The sequence below is a fragment of the Schistocerca americana genome, chromosome 4 (assembly GCF_021461395.2).
Source record: "Schistocerca americana isolate TAMUIC-IGC-003095 chromosome 4, iqSchAmer2.1, whole genome shotgun sequence".
Taxonomy (NCBI): Eukaryota; Metazoa; Arthropoda; class Insecta; order Orthoptera; family Acrididae; genus Schistocerca; species Schistocerca americana.
In genome coordinates, this window is record NC_060122.1 from 539856942 (window position 1) to 539871193 (window position 14252).

A 14252-nucleotide genomic window follows, 5' to 3' on the forward strand; every position below is an offset into this window, starting at 1 on the left:
CAACACCAGATAATCAGCGAGGTTCAGAAACATGGAAAGTACACTAAGAAGGTACACTTCACATTACTTAATTTTTTATTTTGAATGTCTACACTGTGCTACTAAAAGAAAATTATTGTAGGTCACTTCTGTTTGCTAAAATGTCTGTCTTCCCTTAAATTACTAAGGTACCCTACCGTACTTTTTATTTTGAAGCACAATTAACAACTGGGTAATTCTCCAAAGTCTTTGCGCTTATAGAATGTCACTGCTCAGAAATAATTTGTTATAGGAAGAAAATGAGCTGTCTACTTCACAGCGGAATTAGAGTGCAAATTTTAGGAAATGAAATGTACCTGGAGTGATGTTGGCTGGAGCATCTTTTTCTTCCACACTGATGATATTGCACTTAGCAGTAAAAGGCAAATAGCTGACATTTTTGCTAAAACTGCATCACACTTATTCACTACACTCTGCCCAATCCCACCTATAATGCCACCCAACTTGCTTTTATGTTTTCAACAATTTCAAATGATTTCTGCAAAGGCAGCCCAATAGATTATAATTCCTTAATGCTACTGGCAAGGAAGCTGAAGTTACTGTTAGGTTCAGTGGAAGCATTTCATGCCTCTTGTACTGAAACTGAAGATTCTCTTGGAAATGAATCAGTCATAGATTTCATGGCTAGTAAATGTTCTTTATAAAAACTGACAACTTAAACCCATTTACCCCATTGCATTAGAACCGGCTTAGATGGAAATACTAGATTTGGTAGCAGTTTTCTATAAAGTAACATACAATGCAGGGCTTTTAAGAAACACCTTCTTGGCATATGAAATTATTTTGTTTACTTCTGGGTGGCTGCTGCACACTTCTTCGGTGGTGTATTGCAGTTCCTGGACCAGAAGGGAAATGGATTCAATGCTGATGAAATACACAGAGGGTAGTTGCCACCACCATCTTGTAGGCCGCAGCATGTGAATACGCAACAAAATTTTTTTTGGAAAATTGGAAATTTGTGGTAAGATCGTATGGGACCAAACTGTTGAGGTCATCGGTCCCTAAGCTTACACAGTACTTAATCTAACTCAAACTAACTTATGCTATGGGTGACACACACACACACACACACACACACACACACACACACACACGCCTGAGGGAGGACTCGAACCTCCAATGGTGAAAACCGCGTGGACCGTGACAAGGCACCTCAGACCACAAAGCTGATTTTGTTTTTCCTTGGATTCCCTGTAGCCACAGCACTTTAAGCTGTCATTCGCAGCATGAGCTCCTATTGAATGATTTGTGCACTCCAATACTTGGGCAAGAAATCGGTACAGGCTTTGAGCATTCTTCTCCATTGAGTTTGCCACCAACAAGATTGCCTGAAGAATTTATTACAGATCTGTCACAGTTGCAGTATGTGTATTTTGCTAACTAGTTTCGAACCAACTGGTTTATTCTCAGGCCTGCCCTCTTGAGGTAACGCTTGAGTATGAGCCACTTGGTTCGAAACAAGTAGCAAAATATATGTACTGCAATTGCGACATATCTTCATGAAATAAAAGTGTTGTCTGTCCTACAGCAACAAAAATGTTGAAATTGCACAATGAGATTGCCAGTGAAACATTAATGTATGGCTGTTGATGTGTCGATGGCTTCCCAGATGTGGTGGATACTTATATAGCTCCACATACTTTTCGGTGCATCCTTGTAATTAAAACCAAAATAGTTCTTCCTTAATGTCAGTTCATGCAGACTCTGTTGTCAATTGTACTTTTGTGGAAATGTCATATTCAAGCACTTGAAGCTTGTACTATGGAACGTTCACAGCAGCCGTAGCAGAGCACATATAGAAAAATTCATTTGTTGGGTTTGGAGTCTTTTGCATCTGTGACAATAAAATTTGCTTAATAGATGATGGTACTGCTTTATTCTTTGCATGTGCATCACTATGCATATGTTGCTGAAGTTGGGACTTCGTAGAGCAACTGATCTGCTTATTGCTTGCTCTGAATAGAACTCTCTCTCAATCAGTAGTGAAAGCATCATTCTTCATAAACCAAGATCTTAATTGAGATGGTAATTCTGATGCAGCACGAGGCATCATCAGAACAAAAATGTTGTGAAATTTTTAAGAAGTACTCTCTGGCAAACTTTCCTTGGTGCACACAGTCTCTTGTTCTGAATCAGTAGAAGTTGCTAGTAGTCGGAAATCTTGGGGCCGCTAGTCTTTTGTTTGCCCCACTGCTGATCTCTACAGCACACAAAGCTCTTTACTACATACTGTGATGGCTACAACAATGCTACGTATGGGATTGTTATTGTATCTACTTTGCTTTTGAGAACTGAAATTTTGAATCTTGGAAAATGGAAGGGAATCAAGGCCTTCATAATCCAACTTAAATTGGACACCCTTGCTGTACGCAGAAATAAAACTCTCTTCACTTCTAAGAAACGTTTCTCGAGGAGCAGGTTAACAGATTCTGGTAAAATTTTATGTCATTGATTTTTAATGAGATTAAACTGCAGATTTGTACCTTACACATCAACAGGGCCTCCTTTTTTTTTTTTTAGGCTTCTTAGACACTGTGCATCACAGTGGAGTTACCTAGTGACTGGAGTTTTCTGCAAGATTCCTTTCAATAATTTCCTTCTGGGAGTGAGTATGTCAATGAAGATAGGCTGCCAGCAACTCTTAATTAATTACAAGATTAAGATCTATTGTAGCCCAGGACATCCCTTTTACACAATTCTCCTACAGAACATTATCTGTCTCTTTATGAATTCTTTAGAAACAGAGAGAACAGTCATGGTTAGAACAAAAGACATGTGTTGTGCACTTTCCCCCCACAGTAACTTGCCTGCTTACCCCACTGACAGTTTATTTTAGTGGTATATTTCTCGACCTGTTGTACAAATGGACCTCCAGTGTGCCATCAAGGATCACACACACTCTTAATATTTGTTCCCATAGATTCTGTTCAGTCCTCCACAACTATGCAACATTTATTCCGGCATATACTAATGGGTCCAACAACAGCCAGAAAATCAGCTGTCCATTTATTGAGAAAACGTTTAGGTACAATGTACCTTTCACACTATATGCAGTATTTACATGAGGAAATTAGTAACAATGCCCAAAAGACCCACACACATAAAAACTCAAAACATGAGAGGTCTTTTCGTCGGCAGTGACTTCCTCAGTAATGTGACTGACAATCACCCTCAAACTCATCTGCTGATGTCTGCCATTCACAAACTGCTGCATGAGCTTCACAGTACAGTAACCTCCATGTCATTCCTGTGGACATCAAGCCACATAGACATCCCAGGCAGTGACTGTTCTGATACATTAGCTAAGAAGTCTCCTCTGTTGACCTACTGCTTTGTAGTTGTATCTCAGATGTCATATCATATGAAAGTGAAAAGGAGATGGGATGACCAATGTCCGACTCAGCAAACTCCAAATGATACAAACCTCCACCAAGAAATGGAATATTGTACAAAAGAACGTACAATCGTACGGCACATCTGTATTGGTCACGTTTACCTCACTCAAGACTACATACTGGGGTAAGAGAACATTTCACAGTGCACCTGCACAGCAACCCTGCCATTCTGCCACATCCTTGTTGCGTGTCCAGACTCACTTGATCGATGGTGTGAATTAAATCTCAACCAATCGTCACCATTTATCCTAGCTGACCATGCAGTGAAAGCAACCCACATTTTAATCTTCCTATGAGAAAGTTGTTATTACCAAATGATTTATAAGAACCATTGTCAAAGTTGACATTAAGCATGGATGTGGAGAGGTGACATTTTTTGCTGCTTGTTTTGCGCTAAGTGTTCCTCACTCAGCTCCAAATCTACCCTCAAGTAAACTCCAAATGTTATCTCCTTAACCTGGTGTTCTATCTAGGCGTTACTTGTCCTGTGTCATTATTGCTCATAATATATTTAATGTGTGAGTTTTTTTTAATATTCTCCTGCTGTAGGGGGTGGGGGGAGGGAGGGGGGTTATTTGAGAATTTATATCTTCAGTTACAGTTCTTGTTGTAGGGACCCTTACCTGCACACTTTCTCTCAATGCTCTACCTTCACCTGTGCAAATCTTACCTCTTCTACCAGTAACATGTGTACTTTTCTTCATAGATCACAGCTTGTGGTAGCATCGAAGCTCTTGGTTCGTCTCTGTCCTGTATTACTCTCAACACACTACTGCTGGCTTGTTGATTATGAGGCTAAAGGGACTAATAACCACACTGGTGAGTCCCTTGGTAACCCGATTGACCGTCACCATGATTTTCCATTCAATCTTTTTTGAAGCAGTGCAATTGCACAGACAGCTGTCTATATGAGTGCTTTGTAATCGTTTTTTAGGTGTTGAGTATTTGTTGGCAGAGCAGGTTCAGGTATCAGCGAGTAAGGCTGATAAACTACTGTATTTTTAGATTACACTCTCTCACTGTTCTGGGTGTGAAAACAGAGGAGTTATATGTAATTTTCTGCAACAATGAATCAGTATAGTTAAATACAACATGAAAATAATTTTCTTTTACAGATTACTAAATCATGTAGCAGAAATAACACACAATTCTAACACAGAAGAGCTGTACAGATTTTTAAATGCAGTTTATGAGGGTAATGTACCTGAACCAGGGACTGTTATGCAGGTGCCTTTTAATAATGGTGAAAGTGTGAGTTCATAAGTTCATTTTTTTGATCATCTTTAGCTAATTATTTGTGAATTTTGTAGATTTGTTTTCTACTACTTTGTGATAAGATGCTTTGTTTCAGATTTTCATCTGTAAGTGCCCAAACCAGTTTCAGCTGCCCAGTATTCCAGAAAATGTGAGTGTTCTTATTGTTAATGAGCCATGATTTATTTGATGTAGCCATTTTTCCTGTTAAGATCAGGCTCTGTTAAAACTAAACAGACAGGCTTTTTAATTGCAATACGTTATATATGATACTGTATGCGTTTAAACAGACTGTTAAGTCACATTTACCATGCGTGTAATCACAAGACTAACAGTGCTAACAGAAGAAATTATAATAGAAGAAGAGTAGGGTAAGGAGAGTGAATTGTGACTGAGCAACAGCACCAATGAACATAAAGGAAGATATAAGAAATATCAAAGATAGAGGCTTATGTGGTCAAAGAAAATCTGGTCGTAGGACAAATGATTTTTGAACAAAGTGCACTGATTGTGTTTATGATGAGAGTGATAAAAGTTTTCTCTTAGCAACTGAATGTTACAAAAGATGGAATTTTTCTCCCTTTGATGATAAATGTAATTGAAGTAACAACTGAGGAGGAATAGCTCCAAGTATTAACAACAGGAAGAGCTCTGTGTGTGTGTGTGTGTGTGTGTGTGTGTGTGTGTGTGTGTGTGAGAGAGAGAGAGAGAGAGAGAGAGAGAGAGAGAGAGAGAGAGAGAGAATATGTAAATACTAGAGAAGAGAGGATAAGTGAAACTTGTTTTGTTAATGAATCAGGAGCAAGATCCTGTTCACTCAATGCAGTTGGTGTTACTGTGATTGTAACACAGTATTTCAGCTTCAACATAATTTGCAGTACTGGATTATGTGTAGACTACAGGATAGTTGGTTCCAAACAGAAAACAGCTGTGAGGTAATCATTTTATTTCATTTCATTGTCGGGTATTATCAAGGCACCAGACAGTTGTTACACCTGTGGTAAGATAATAGTACAATAAATTTTTATTCTGTAGTGGAGTGTCTACTGATTTGAAACTTCCTGGCAGGTTAAAACTGTATGTTAGACTAGAACTCAAATCTAGGACCTTTGTGTCTCGTGGACAAGTGCTCTACTGACTGAGCTATCCCAGCACGTGGCAACACTGTTTTCTACCAGCTGAAGGCACCAAGCAAATATTACAACCAGTCATTTATTTGTTGGTTGGTGCTGAGGATGCTCTAGAAGGGTGAGAGACATGCTTGCAGACTAAAAGGACTGATTAGCTATTACTGTGATATTAGAATCATGTGGGCATTGTGTTCTGAATCTACGCCCCGAGAACAGCCTTCTGGTATCACTACCATTTCCCCCTTTCCTGCTCCATTCATGCCTGGTGCATAGGAGTGATGACTGTCAATAAGTATCTCATATGAGCTGTACTCTCTCTGATTTTCTGTCATGATAATTTTGCTTTATGTTCGTAAGAGGTAGTAATATGTTGCCCAACTGTTCTCATGAAATATGCTCTTGGATTTTCACAGTAGACTTCATCCTGATGTAAACCACCTCTTTTAGTGCCTGCCACTTGAGTTTTATGATCATCCTCACTGTCAGATTTATTGACAAGCTCCTGAAAAAATGCAACATCTCTTCTTTGACCCCCCCCCCCCCCCCCCCTGTGCGCTCTCTCTCTCTCTCTCTCTCTCTCTCTCTCTCTCTCTCTCTCTCTCTCTCTCTCTCTCCCTCTCTCCCTCTCCCTCCCTCCTCCCCCCCCCCCCTCCCCACCTCCACCCCCCTCTGGCATTTTTTGTCTCCAAAGTATTTTTTGAATTACTGTTGTATGGTTATTTATCTTGAGATTGATCTGGACAGTATTTCTGTGTATTTTACAGCTGTTACTCTTTTCAGTGATTTATCACAAATTGTGTACTGTAACAGTAATTGATATTTCCTCTTATTTATGGCCAGCTCATTACATTTACTTTAATTAACAAATGCCACTTCTTACGCCATTGAAATCAGTGCTATTAGGCCCATAATTATTGCATCAGTCCAACAAAACTTGTTGAAAATGGGAATAGCTGTTGCTTATTTCAAACCGCTTGATTGCATCATTGCTCCAGAGATCTATACAAACTGCTGCTAGAAGGGAGCAAGTTCTTTTATATGATCTTTGTAGAATGTCATAGATATTTCATCAGGTATGAATGCCTTTCCACTGTTGAACAGTTTTAGTTGACTTTCTGTTCCACAATAACATCTCAGTCTCTGATATTTTGGTGCTTGTTTTATGATTGAAAGGACAAACTGTATCATGATGTTCCATAAAGAAACAACCTAGACAAAAAATTCATTTAGGTAGTTATGGGAGATGAAAATTTAGTTGTTGTGGAGGACTGGAATTAAATAACAGGAAATGGAAGAGAAGGTAAAATAGTAGGATAACATGTACTGAGGGGAAGGAATGAAATAGGGAGTCGCCTGGCAGGATTTCACACAAGAGCACAACTGAATCATTGTGTACATGGAAGGGCAGTGAGGACACCAGACACTGTTACATCTGAATTCACCATCATGTCACTAGTATGGGCCCGTTCCATGTTTTCAACTGACTTTTTTTTTACTGTTTTTTCCATGTTAACACCTCAGTTATTACAGTGACTCCTGTGAGGCCATTGATGGGCATAGCAGAGTCTCTCGCTTGGCAGAGATTCCACATAGATTATATGATTGTAAAACAGAGTTTCCATAAACAGGTTTTAAGCTGCAAAACATTTGCAGGAGCAGATGTGGACTGTGACTGAAATTTATTACAATATGTATTTTCATTCAAGGTATGTCACAGTTGTGAATAGTCATTTCTTTGTGGTGACTAGTTTTGGACAATCGTGTCCATTTTCAAACCATGAAGCATGGCCTGAATTGTACAGTTCCCGCCAGTATGCAGTTGAGTGATCGAATACGCATTGTTTCTCATTATTAACCATTAAATGTATACAACATGATAAACCTTATATGACAGTACAATGTGTATTGTACAGTCATATGAATGCAGTTTGGTAGAGAAAGGAGAGAAGGTGAATGAAGATGAGATACAGGATGCAATACTGTATTAAAAATTTGATACAGCACTTAAAGACCTGAGTCAAAACAAAGCATCAGGAGTAGATGACATTTCATCAGAACTGATAAGATCTTTGGGAGAACCAGCCAAGACAAAACTATTTCACCAGATGTGCAAGTTATGTGAGACAGGGAAAATATCTTCAGACGCCAAGAAGAATTTAGTAACTCCAATTCTATAGAAGGCAAGTGCTTGAAAATATGAATATTACTGAATTATCAGTTTAATAAGTCATGGTTGCAAAATACTCTGATAAATTATTTACAAAACAGATGAAAGACTGGTAGATGCTGACCTAAGGAGAGATACGTTTCGCTTCAGGAGAAATGGAACTCATTCGGCAATACTGCCTCTGCAACTTACCTTAGAAGATAGGGTGATTAAAACTTAACTTAAATGTGTAACTCTTGTAGTTTAGAAAAAATGTTCTGACAATGTTGAATATACTGAACTGTGTGAGACAGGACTACAGCCTATTCCCTACATTACACGATGCACATTGAGAAAGAAATAAAAGAAACAAAATAGAAATTTGGAAAAGGAATTTAAATTCAGGGAAAAGAAATGAAAGCTGCGTGATTTTTTTTTTTTTTTTTATTTTTTTTTAATTTTTTTTTTTTATTTTTTTGTGAAACTGTAACTCATGTCAAAGTCAACAACCCACTTAGAAGATCAGTAGCATGAATAGTTCTTCAAAAGATTTTATAATTTGAACGTAACATAAGTAAAACAAGGTTAATGGAATGTAATCGAATTGTATCAAATAATTCCGAGGGAATTAGCTTAGGATATGAGACATTAAAAGTAATTGATGAGTGTTGCTATTTAGGCAGAAAAAAAGTGACAATGACAGATGTAAAGAGGTTATAAAATGCAGTTTGACTAAAACAAGGAAAACTCTTTCTGAAAAAGAGCAATTTTTTAATGATTAAAATAACTTCAAGTGTAGTATTTTCTGTAGGTATTTGTCTGGAGTGCAGCCTTTTATGCAAGTGGAATGTGGATGATAAACAGTAAAGGCAATAAGAGAATAGAATATTGTGAAATGTGGTGCTTCAGACTCACCCATATAGCTGTGTGCTGTTGCTCTCCACTTCTGGGATTGGTGGAGGTGTGCCAGCCCCGAGTTGAATGAGTCTGGCAGATTAATGAATGGGGCAAGTGTGCACCCAGCCTGGATGTAGTTTTTAGGTGGTTTCCCACATCTGAGTAGGTGAATACTGAGCTGTTATCCATGTCGCACATTAGTTACATGATTCACAAGCACTTTGAAAATGTTTTTGCACTTTCACATGAGATAACACTGGACACAGTGAGTTGGGATACACAAATTACATTCCGGAGGTGGAAAGGGTGGTGACAGGAAGGGCATCCAGCCATTCTCAACCACTAACATTGCCAAATGAAGATTAACTTGCCAACCCCATGAAGGTATGCAGTGCCAGGAAACATAAGAAGAAAGAAATCTGGTGCTCCAGGAGACTGCTGAAGATTAAATAGGAGAACAGTTAGTTAATAAAAATTAGCGAATCAGATCAAGAAGGAAAGAAATGTATAACACAGATGTGTGTGCGCATGTGGGATTTATTATAACCCTCGTGTAGCAACCTGGGGGTGAATGGTGCTGCTACAGTGCAGAGGTGGTGGAGTGGCAGGTAGTGGAAGTGGAAGTACTGATCGGGGTGGTTGTTGTTGTTGTTGTTGTTGTTGTTGTTGTGGTCTTCAGTCCTGAGACTGGTTTAATGCAGCTCTCCATGCTACTCTATCCTGTGCAAGCTTCTTCATCTCCCAGTACCTACTGCAACCTACATCCTTCTGAATAACGACATCCTCCTGAGTAGTCCCCGCCCGGAGATCCGAGTGGGGGACTATTTTACCTCCGGAATATTTTACCCAAGAGCACGCCATCATCATTTAACCATACAGTAAAGCTGCATGCCCTCGGGAAAATTACGGCTGTAGTTTCCCCTTGCTTTCAGCCGTTTGCTGTACCAGCACAGCAAGGCCGTTTTGGTTAGTGTTACAAGGGCAGATCAGTCATCCATCCAGACTGTTGCCCCTGCAACTACTGAAAAGGCTGCTGCCCCTCTTCAGGAACCACACGTTTGTCTGGCCTCTCAACAGATACCCCTCCGTTGCTGTTACACGTACGGTACGGCTATCTGTATCGCTGAGGCGGGGGTGGCTAGGAAAACTCTACTGCAAGATAAATCAAGATAAATCAGATTTTATTTTTGCTGGATTACAATGTCAGGGAGCTGTGGTGCTCCAGAATACCACCTCTGCAGGGACATGGTCTATGGGCAATGCCAATGAACTTGGAGAGTCGTGTTGATATGGTGGCTGTTGGTATGTCCTGCTTTTACCTCACTCAGCAGTGGGTGCCAGAGTTAGCACTATGCAGCCCCATGTGAGCAGTGCCAGTGCTGTGTGTCTGCTAATTTCTATAGGCTGCCATGGTTACTGGTCAGCAGCTCACTCTGGTGTGGAAAGATTGCAACAGTACTGACCTGGTTGCAAACCTCTGTCCTTCAAGGCAGAAATTTGGTGCTGCTGCGGTCCCTGTGGGACGATTCGTCGTTTTTCCCAAAGTTTGTCACAGTGGAGTTAGAATTGTCAGCTGGTCTGGAGAAGCTGGCTGCCCAGACCAGCATCAGCTGCTGGTTGGCCCATAGAAGGCTGGGAACTGATGTGGACCCTTTGTTGTGGAGGGTACTGCCAGACTGCATATAACTGTGGTAGAATCAGATGGTACTTTTGGCAATTATTTGCACACTTGATGTGTTGTTACACTGCTTCCAGGCTCATACAGATCAATGCCATGGTGACACATACAGGGTGTTTCAAAAATGACAGGTATATTTGAAACGGCAATAAAAACTAAACGAGCAGCGATAGAAATACACCGTTTGTTGCAATATGCTTGGGACAACAGTACATTTTCAGGCAGACAAACTTTCGAAATTACAGTAGTTACAATTTTCAACAACAGATGGCACTGCGGTCTGGGAAACTCTATAGTACGATATTTTCCACATATCCACCATGCGTAGCAATAATATGGCGTAGTCTCTGAATGAAATTACCCGAAACCTTTGACAACGTGTCTGGCGGAATGGCTTCACATGCAGATGAGATGTACTGCTTCAGCTGTTCAATTGTTTCTGGATTCTGGCGGTACACCTGGTCTTTCAAGTGTCCCCACAGAAAGAAGTCACAGGGGTTCATGTCTGGCGAATAGGGAGGCCAATCCATGCCGCCTCCTGTATGTTTCGGATAGCCCAAAGCAATCACACGATCATCGAAATATTCATTCAGGAAATTAAAGACGTCGGCCGTGCGATGTGGCCGGGCACCATCTTGCATAAACCACGAGGTGGTCGCAGTGTCGTCTAAGGCAGTTTGTACCGCCACAAATTCACGAAGAATGTCCAGATAGCGTGATGCAGTAATCGTTTCGGATCTGAAAAATGGGCCAATGATTTCTTTGGAAGAAATGGCGGCCCAGACCAGTACTTTTTGAGGATGCAGAGACGATGGGACTGCAACATGGGGCTTTTCAGTTCCCCATATGCGCCAGTTCTGTTTATTGACGAAGCTGTCCAGGTAAAAATAAGCTTCGTCAGTAAACCAAATGCTGCCCACATGCATATCGCCGTCATCAATCCTGTGCACTATATCGTTAGCGAATGTCTCCCGTGCAGCAATGGTAGCGGCGCTGAGGGGTCGCCGCGTTTGAATTTTGTATGGATAGAGGTGTAAACTCTGGCACAAGAGACGATACGTGGACGTTGGCGTCATTTGGACCGCAGCTGCAACACGGCGAACGGAAACCCGAGGCCGCTGTTGGATCACCTGCTGCACTAGCTGCGCATTGCCCTCTGTGGTTGCCGTACGCGGTCGCCCTACCTTTCCAGCACGTTCATCCGTCACATTCCTAGTCCGTTGAAATTTTCCAAACAGATCCTTTATTGTATCGTTTTTTGGTCCTTTGGTTACATTAAACCTCCTTTGAAAACTTCGTCTTGTTGCAACAACACTGTGTTCTAGGCGGTGGAATTCCAACAGCAGAAAAATCCTCTGTTCTAAGGAATAAACCATGTTGTCTACAGCACACTTTCACGTTGTGAACAGCACACTTTTACAGCAGAAAGACGACGTACAGAGTGGCGCACCCACAGACTGCGTTGTCTTCTATATCTTTCACATCACTTGCAGCGCCATCTGTTGTTGAAAATTGTAACTACAGTAATTTCGAAAGTTTGTCCGCCTGAAAATGTACTGTTGTCCCAAGCATATTGCAACAAACGGTGTATTTCTATCGCTGCTCGTTTAGTTTTTATTGCCGTTTCAAATATACCGGTCATTTTTGAAACACCCTGTATGTAAGGAATAGGAGCAGACCCAGTAGTTACACAGATATTACGAGGCGTGGGTGTTAAGATTAGCGTGGAGAACTGCATCAAACCAGTCTTCGGACAGAAGAAACCTGCGTCAGCATATTCTTGTGTTTGAAATCTACAGGATGTGTAGTCACTAGTCAGTGTTCTGTGACTGTTGACTAACCTTGTTGTATCAAACCTTTGAGTGGTGGTAGATAAGTTTTTCCAACATTTTGGCCATTTCTTGTGGAACTTGATTATAAAAGAGGTCGTTGAAATTAAAATAGCAGAAAACCAATTAATTGTGATTCAGGTTATTACCTCGATTAGCCTGGCATCCCACATTGCACAGCTTAAAACAGTGTAGAACAAAACTTGGTTTTGGTGATAAAAATGCAAATATAGAACACTAAGATAAATATCAGAATTCCACAGTTACTGGACAGTAATTGTGAGCCAAGCAGTGTCCTGTACTGCAGACCTAGAACGTAACAGTCTTCAAACTGTAGCACACTGGAGGATAAAAGGATATGGGAGAGTACACCAACTTGAAGGCATCAGTCCATCAGAACATATGATAACTCAAACTGTTATCAAAATGGTTCACATGCAAACTATGAAGATAGTTATGCACCTGAGAAAATTTTGTGAATAGTGCTCAGTGATTGTGTACAGAGCAGCATAAGTGATGCAGAAACAGGATGTAGCTGTTGTGATGTCCTTATATCCCCATGGGATGTAATTCAGCAGACTTAATATTGCTGTAAGGTAGTCTTGAGACTATGGTGAGTTGTTATTAGTTTTGAATAATCAGATCAATTTCTGTAATTTATGCAATACATTCTCATACCACATATGTGAAACTTAATTGGAATCGTCATATTTTCTGAACAAACAGACACACATCTTCTGTTTTATCCTAACTTATAGATGCAAAAGTCATGCACACTTGAAGTACAGTGTATGACTAACAAATTGCACTATCAATAACTGTGAATGATCTGCTGCTGCTGCTTATATTGGCTAAAAAAATTTCGTCGAGTCCATTGTTTAAATAAAAGTGTGAATTATTTAAACGAATCCTATCCAGCCCAGCCATAAACTCATATATTATACACAAGGTGTCTGAAATTAAAGTTTGTTTCAAAATGCTATAGAAAGAGAACCACTGCTCAGAATGACATCAAATTTAAAGAGCTTATTATTGAAACGGAGGGTGGGGAATAATGAAAATTTTACCAATAGATGATGCTGTAAACATCTTAATGTAAATGGAGTCTGTTTTCTGCCATAAGCTGAAATCCAGAAACAGCATGATCCACAGCAGATTGGAGTGTCTAGAGTATCGAGTTTAGAATGTGTTGCATAGTGTGTGCCTTAAATTCAGCTGCATTCATAATTGGAGCACTGAACCCAGCATCTTTCAGGTAACCCCACAGCCAAAAGTTCATGGCTTAAAATCAGGTGATCAGGATGGGCAGGCTATAGGGAAATGATGGATGATAATTCTAGCATTTCCGAAATGCCTATGCAGCTGCTGCTTCATTGGCTGTCGAATGTGTGGAGGAGCACCATCTTGCATAAAAATGATCCACCCACTCACCCACATTGTTGAAGTGTTGTACTGATGTTGGTGTGCAAAAGAATCTTACAGTGTTTACTAGTGACAGTAAGGGTAACAGGCTCCGTAGGACTCACCTCCTCAAAAAAATATGGTCCTGTGGCAAATGATGCTGTCAACCTACACCACACAGTCACCTTTGCAGAATGAAGTTGTATTGGTTGATGTGCGTACAGGTTTTCTGTTGTCCGTAATCTGCAATTCTGCATCTTGACACGTCGTTGGTGATGGAGATGGGCTGCATCTGTCCACAGTATGTTCCATAACCTTCATTGTCCACTTCCATGTGAGCAAGAAATTCCAGAGTGAACATTTGTCTTGCTGGCAGCTCAGCAGGAAGCAACTTGTGAACAAGGGTGATTTTGTATGAATAACAGGATGAAGCAACGCAAGCTGTTGTTTTCTAGTATTTCATGCACCAAGCTCCTGGACATG

The 14252-nt window shown here is 40.4% G+C and overlaps 1 protein-coding gene across 2 annotated transcripts in view; it reads left to right on the forward strand.

The window, feature by feature from the left end:
* LOC124612451 (DENN domain-containing protein 1A-like) overlaps nt 1-14252 on the forward strand; it is a 292617-nt gene that overhangs the window by 75538 nt on the left and 202827 nt on the right. For both annotated transcript variants that reach the window (XM_047140674.1, XM_047140675.1), the window contains exons 4-5: nt 4550-4685; nt 4786-4839. In XM_047140674.1, the coding sequence (XP_046996630.1) occupies nt 4550-4685; nt 4786-4839 (190 nt within the window). The remainder of the gene's footprint in view (nt 1-4549; nt 4686-4785; nt 4840-14252) is intronic.